Genomic DNA, 7,418 nt, shown 5'->3' with positions numbered 1-7,418 from the left:
AAGCATTGGTTTATGAAATATTTTTAGAAAGTTTTTATGAGAAAAGATAAAAGTAATTAACTTTTTCCACAACTTCTTATATTTCCCATATAAGCGGTATTAAAATTTTAAAAAGATTGTTCATTAGCAAATACCCAAAAAGCACCCATTAAGTGGACTTATTCTAGTATTAGATTTTTATTATGATTGTGTTTACATATGGAATTTTAGTGCATGGTTTAAAAATTGAATAGAATTTAAATTCATATAATTGGCAGTGCTTAATTACTTAACTAATTAGCTGGGCTTATATATAAAGTGAACTTTGATGCCGCAATTTTTTTGGAAGGTTTAGGGGTGGTAATCCGAGACTGCTGGGCTTATCATTGCTGCCCTTTGCCGAAAAGTGCCCCTGCCTCATTCGGTAGATCTAGCAGAAGCTTTGGCAACTAGTAGAGCACCGTCTTTTGTTAAGGAGCTTTGTAATTTTTCTAGTTGAAGTGGAGGGCAATTGCAACTTGGTAACATCGGCTATCAACAACCAGGGTCCTGCGAGAACCATGTATGGCGCCTATGTTATTGAGGAGATTCAACGTTTTTTTGTCAACGTTACATAGTTGTAGTTTTAATCATGTGAAAAAGGGAGCACAATCAGCTTGTTCATTCAATTGCTAGGCAAGTAATTTTATTTGCAGATTTGGATATATGGGTATAAGAACTACCAAATGATTTAGATACTATATTCCAAAAAAAATTTATTTATCAATAAAGGCCCATTCTTACTTCTTCAGTTCTTCTAAAAACAAAAAATAATATACAAAAGGTAGATGTGTGTTTTTAACGAAGACATTCACGGTTCAAATCACATTTTTTAATTATAAATTTAATACTTGATTGGTTCTCAAATTTAATACTTGATTGATTCTCAAAGATGTGTGTTTATAAATTTAATCAGAAGATTTCTCGTTTGGGAAGAAATTTCAATAAATGTTACGCAAGGGCTAAAGGTAGCCCAATCTAACACCATTAGCAGATTGGACTCAGCCCATCAGCCCATCGTCAACTATAGGATATAAGCATAAAAATTTAGACCATTAACTCATGCATTATTATTAGAATTAGAATTATTATTTTTGATGTATTACAATTGAAGTAAAACTTTCTCAGAACTATGACTTGGAACAGGGAGGCATATATTTAGGAGGAGGGCGAATGCTTGTTGCACTGGTTCCCCCATTCTTCACAATAAGCACAGTGTCCATGCCCCAGCTAGCGTGCCTTTCCAAATGACAGTGCATGAACCATACCCCTGAAATTAAACCATCATTCAAGTTAGCCATCATGATTGTCTTTTCTCTTTTTCTTTTTTTAATTTTTTATATCATTGTGGATAATAAATCACAAGTAATTTTTAGTAGGGTTAAACTTGTTTTACACAAACTATGTTACACAGTTTTATACACATCCTAAAAAGTAACTGTGACTTTAATTACTACTATTTTTTACATAACTCGAATATGGGTGAGTATGACGGCATAGAAAAAATAAAAATATTTTATGTAAAAATAAATAATAATAAAATTTATTCGAAAACATACCAGGATTATCAGCAATGAATCTAATTGTAACCCATCCATTTTTAGGAACTCCAACAGTGTTGACTTCTGGTGGATCGATCAAATTATAAGACTTAGGGTCAGTCTCATTGTTGAAATTTCCAGAACCCATTCCAACCACGTAGAAGCTAAAACCGTGAAGATGCATAGGATGATTCTCTGCAGCCCCAATATTAGTTCCTTGAAGTACCATCTCAACTGCATCGTTGTAATTTACTGTCAAGGCTTTTGTCGCTAGGGCTGGGTACTCTGTATTGTTGCCCACATCTCCAGTGAAGTTGAAATAATAAAGAGGTTGATCGGGGAAATTGCTTGCAAATACTCTGGGCAGTCTCCTGTGAAAAGAGGAAGCATGAATTATCCTGTTTTAAGCTTTCTATTCAATGGCAAGAACTTGGCTATAATAAGACTAAATTTTTTGTCATAATTTTCACTTAAAATTAAGTTAGATTACTAATTTGGTCCTCTAACTATCGATTAAAGTCTAATTTTGTCTCATAACTATTAATTATGTCAATTTCATATCTCAACTTTTAAAATCAAATATATTTTATTATTGGGTATCCTATCCATTTAAATTTTTACAAAATTAAATAGTTCAAATTGACATGATTTTGAACTATTAATTTCGAATTTTTTTTTTTTTCATAATAACCTTTTAAAATATGTCACATTTTCATGTCAATTAATTTAATTAAATTTAAATAGAAAGGTATTTCAAGAATAAAATTGACTCAATTTTAAAAGATTGGGAACTAAATTGATACATTTAATAATCGAGATACCAAAGTCAACTTTATTTAATGGTTGGAGTATCAAATTAGTAATTTAACCTAAAATTTATATGATTATTTACTTTCAAAAAACAGTAGCTATATTTTTATGATATATATAATTACCCCCTTCATATATCAAATTTTGTTGGAAGTAAGTGAATTAGATTGTTTTATCCCCCACCAAACTTAATCCAAAAATATGTCAAATTCCTTTAATTTAAACATACACTATTAAGAGGTTTAAGTGATAACTCAGTAGTAATACAATCTTTTATGGTGTCCTAATGTTTATGATTCAAACACCCCATCTCTTTCCCCCACTGTTTACCTAAAAAAAAATTACATGTACTATTAAAAAGAAGTTGGAAGAAATTAAAGCAATACCTGTAATAAGCTTGGAGTATATCAATTTGGGGTGTCACAAAGCTTATATTAGTCAAGCTTGCTGATAATCTATTACCACTCGGACCTGCACATGATGCATTTGGGCAATATATCTGATTCACAGAAACTGTCATAAAGATACTTCTAGTGATCGTTTTTGGCACATTGACAGGATGTTCTTTGCTTGCTAAGCTCCTTAACCGTATTGTATAGTTTCCGGCAGCGTCTTTGTCGTTGTAAGCAGGAAGTGTTGGGAAGGGAATAGTTGATGGGACAGTATAATTGCCTTTATATTCCAGAATTGCTGTAGTGGTGGTGTTGTCATAGGGAGCAGCGGTGTCTGCAAATGGTGTTGATGCAATGTAATATAGACTAGGAGACTGATTTGCTGTGACCAAAACGTCCATTGTTTGTCCTGGTGATATCATGATATAATTTGTGTTTATAGGTTTGAGGTATGCACCATCACTCCCAACAACTGTGAGGTTGTGCTTTGCAATTCCAAAAAATTGTTCTTCATTCATTATGGAATTGATTATGCGCAGAAGATAGGTCTTGCCAGAGTAAACTGGTAGACGGTATGTAGTTCCTGCAAGGTAAAGTAATGATGACCATCATTAGTCAAATTGATTTGATAAACAGGGAAAGAAAAAAGGTAAAATAGAAAAACTTATGTGTATCTTAGATTTTTCAATGAAATTTAATTATGCGTTTTGTCTAGCCAATTCAACAAAATCTTGTGGTTTATTAGCTTATTGGCTAATGTATAGTTCTAGCTCCTAAAGTGCTATGATTGAATTTAGATTAAATTACTAATTTGGTCCTTCACATACCATTAGAACAATTATAGAGATCTCCTGGCTGGCCATTAATAGTGAAAGCATCTGAGATGTTTGGATCGCCACCAGTTGCAAGAGCTTCATCAATTATTGCCATCACATCTCCCTTATACCATTCCCCTACAATTACATTAAAACACAATTATTAAGATTCTTAATCCATACTTTAAAAAAAAATTTTAATACTTGGTGCTAGTGTCATTGTGGAAGTTTCTTATTGTTACACTGTGAACTAACAGAGAAATAAGTAATCACCGAATATCACCCCCCCCCCCCCCCCCCAAAAAAAAATAATAATAATACCAATAAGAGTATCTAAAATTAAAAAATGCATACCAAGAATAAGTGTTTCTTCTGCATATGGCTCAGGAAATGGATAAGTGGTTCCAGGTTTAGGTAAAATAATAATGGCACCATGCACTGTAGCACGAGTCCAGTCACTGTGGGCATGCCACCAAAGAGTTCCTTCTTCTGTGGAAAATATTACCTCCTGAGTGAAGCTTGTGTTAGGAGGAATGGGGCACTGTGTAATGTTCTCTGGACCATCTGACCATGGATTTCTCGGTTGCCTAACTCCATGCCTGTGCAATTACCAAAGAAGTCTATTTCATATAAAGCTCCAATCAATTGATGATCTCATACAATGTGGTAAGAAATACATTATAGGATTATTTATATTGTGATGCATACATAAAATCTGTCACTAGGAACAAATTTATGTGCTATTACTTAAAATCTTAGACTTTTGGATTAAACTTAATGATGCAATTGCATCATCAATATGACAAAAATTATATTATCGTCTCCAAGTGATTTCTCCATGTAATTACATAGTATGTATAGGACGGAAGAACTAGAACTATGTACACATATACAATGAATAATTAGGAACTTAAAGAGTTCTGCACCCACATTAGCAAAAATAAAATTAAGAGAATTAATTCTGTGATATATTAGCCAATGCAGTCGCATATATAGTTTAATTAATTTCATTGGAAAACCAAAGGTTTATCTAGTTTTGTTCATGTATGTATTGTCTTATATTTTCACTTCTTGTTTCAATTTTTTTTTTTCCCCATAATTATAGTCTCTATGACCAAAGGTTAGAATTTAAATTTTTACTGTCATTTTCCAATATTATTCACACCAAAAAAAAAAAAAAAAAATCGAATTTGAACAAAGTTACAAAGATACCGAAATAAATAAACAAAAAGGATAAGAAGTAAATCGAACTATCCATTATTAAAGTTTAGAAAAGAAAAAATAACTTTTTTTTTTGATAATTCAAAGATAAGAAAAATAAAATTTTAAGTTCAACGCAGGCGAATATAACTTTTTCTTGGCATCGACCCACTACGTAAAGAAAGTCTAACATTTTAGGTGAAACCTATTCAATTCGATCTGATTATCGACTGCAACAAGTTAAAAGCAATTAATGGCATGGTCGTAACGTGTGGGAAAAGGATGTGTACTTTGTCAGAGTAGACTATAGTTAGGGACAAGGGTTGAAAGACAAGTATTGTCATTCATTGGTCAATAATGGTGCCAAATGGACAGATTAGTTTTAGATCAGGATAAATTAGGTACTATTCTTTAAGGTACTCTTTTAAAATTTTGTTATGTAGATTTTAATCATAAAAATTTAGTGTATTTTTAAGTTAAATAGTCATATGACTAAATTTTAAGAAAATAACCTAAAAAAAAGTACCTAAAGTTTCCATTTTAAAATTCTGTTATGTAGATTTTTTCTTATAAGAACTTAATGTATTTTTAAGTTAAGTAACCATATGACTAAATTTTAAGAAAAGATTCTAAAGAACAGTAACTAAAGAACCGTATCTAAATTGTGTAGTTTTATATTCTAACTACTAACGCGTCCCACTCACTATCGTAGGTAAAGTGGAAATTCCTGCTTTTGGTTGTTGTGTCGGGCAATACGCTTTATACATGTTCCATGTTTCAGTAAAAAGAAACACAGAAATTTTATGCAAACAAAAAATTTAACATTATGTTTTTTTTAATAAGATAGAATATCTACTTTAACTTAATCTAAGTATATATATGTGAGATTCTTTTTTGAGACTTAAATCTCAACCCTAACTTACACCTCACAAGTATTTATTCTTGTGGAATGACCACCACACCAAAGATGCGAGGTAGTAACACTATTAATATAATAATATGTAGCAAATTATTAATGATAGATGAAAAAAATAATGCTAATAATGATGAGTTCAAAAAAATAGCAGGTTCAAACAAGATATAAAACTTATGAACTTAATTGTTATCAAAAATTTTTATGTACGTAACATTGCTTAATAGATAAGCTCATATCAGACAATCATTAATGCATCACCTTTCAATAATGAATGATACTATAAGCATAATATTTTTACAATAATTTAATAATAAAACTTATGTGACAAGTTATTAACCGTGCGTAAAATAATTATAATAGTGGTGGTCTATAAAAAGTAAAAACCGATAACAGCTTGGGACGTGGCTAGGCTTTATTGTGAAGTTGCTTTATCTTTAGCACAACTCTTCAATCAATACTTGCAAATAGATTTTTGTCTGAAGTGAGTTTGAACTGAGTTTTTCTCGAACACATATGAGAAAAAGGGAGAGTGAAATTACCAGTGGATAGTGACTCCATATTTCCCTTGATTATGTACGTTAACAAAGACAGTATCGCCTTTGTGAACCCGAATGGTTGGCCCAGGGAAAGTTCCATTTACAGTTAAAATGCTCTTCGTGCTGCACAGCTTAGTGAAATTTGTCTCCTTCAGCTGCGTATACCATCACAAACCCCAAGAAGAAATCAAAACAAAGTAAACGTTTATAAGAGACATACCCTTATCGATATATGTCAAGAAATAAAACTCTATTTGAAGCCCTTTATAGGTGTCACATAATGGTTTTGACTTTTTGAGCATGAGATTCTCATATGTGTTCGAAATGAAAAGCATAAAAACATCAACCCGTTTTTCAAGTTAACTGAAATATATATAATGGACAAAACGAATTGAACTTACAACAAAGTCATAGTAATGGACTTGTCCTACAGCCATGCAAAGAAGCAGACTGTTAAGAAATATAAGTCCCGAAAACCATAAGGTAGAACTCATTTTTTCTAATCCCAACTTAGAACTCAACTCACTAGAGAACAATGAGAGAAATGTGCCTTTATTTTGTGATCTTCTTGAAGTATTTATAGTGTAAGTAGCGTGTACAAGTGCATCTTCGCAGCAACTCCATTAACACAATTATATCAAATTTTCAAACACCTATGGCCCCCCCATTTAAAAAAGAAATCAATTTTTTAAATGATTCAGATTAGAGCGTTAGAAAAATGAGTTTCTACTGTTACTTTCACATGAAGCTTTTTTTTTGGTACAAAAATCGCGTGGTTTTGACTATTGAGCTGATTTGCTCTTAGTTGGATCGTAAAGGTGACAACAAGTAAATAATCTGATTTATTTATTTTTATAATTACTTTTTTGGAAGGTAAGGTGAACTACACAATCGATTTCAGTCTGTTTCTAATCACAACTTGCACGTTACCCCAAATTAAGCAGCGGCATCTGTTTTTATTTTTAAGTCAATATGATGTAGAAAAATAAAGGTCTGCGGACGTGGGACATGCCCAGCTAGTGGCTACTGATTTAATCTTTATTATTAGTTCCCACCGGCACTAGCTAATAATTGATAAGAATAACTCCGTGTTGAAGCTGTCTTTGCAAATATAGAATACTTTTTTGACTGTCTTCAACAACAAGGTTAAAATATTGTTTAAATTTACTAATTAAACATATAGGTTAATT

At 31.7% G+C, this 7,418-nt stretch overlaps 1 protein-coding gene across 1 annotated transcript; it reads right to left on the bottom strand.

The window, feature by feature from the left end:
* Positions 1-1,064: 1,064 nt before the first annotated feature.
* Positions 1,065-6,810, bottom strand: LOC126713536 (laccase-14-like). Its single transcript, XM_050413293.1, has 7 exons — positions 6,630-6,810; positions 6,232-6,383; positions 3,931-4,175; positions 3,589-3,714; positions 2,756-3,344; positions 1,578-1,930; positions 1,065-1,288 (listed from the first exon to the last, which is right to left on the bottom strand). Exons 1-7 carry the CDS (start codon positions 6,720-6,722, stop codon positions 1,149-1,151), a joined length of 1,698 nt encoding a protein of 565 aa, XP_050269250.1. The 5' UTR covers positions 6,723-6,810; the 3' UTR covers positions 1,065-1,148.
* Between the last annotated feature and the right edge of the window lie 608 nt (positions 6,811-7,418).

The sequence above is a fragment of the Quercus robur genome, chromosome 2 (genome assembly GCF_932294415.1).
Source record: "Quercus robur chromosome 2, dhQueRobu3.1, whole genome shotgun sequence".
In the NCBI taxonomy this organism is placed as follows: domain Eukaryota; kingdom Viridiplantae; phylum Streptophyta; class Magnoliopsida; order Fagales; family Fagaceae; genus Quercus; species Quercus robur.
The sequence above is the reverse complement of the archived record's forward strand: the minus strand, read 5'-3'. Positions and strand labels throughout refer to the sequence as shown.

What these genes read in the sequence shown, in the direction of transcription:
- LOC126713536 (XM_050413293.1), bottom strand. Translation starts at nt 6,722, where the DNA reads ATGAGTTCTACCTTATGGTTTTCGGGACTTATATTTCTTAACAGTCTG. An exon ending in TCCATTACTATGACTTTGTT is followed by an intron (nt 6,384 to 6,629) that starts GTAAGTTCAATT and finishes TGGTATACGCAG; the next exon opens with CTGAAGGAGACAAATTTCAC. An exon ending in AGAAGAAACACTTATTCTTG is followed by an intron (nt 3,715 to 3,930) that starts GTATGCATTTTT and finishes ATGTAATTGTAG; the next exon opens with GGGAATGGTATAAGGGAGAT.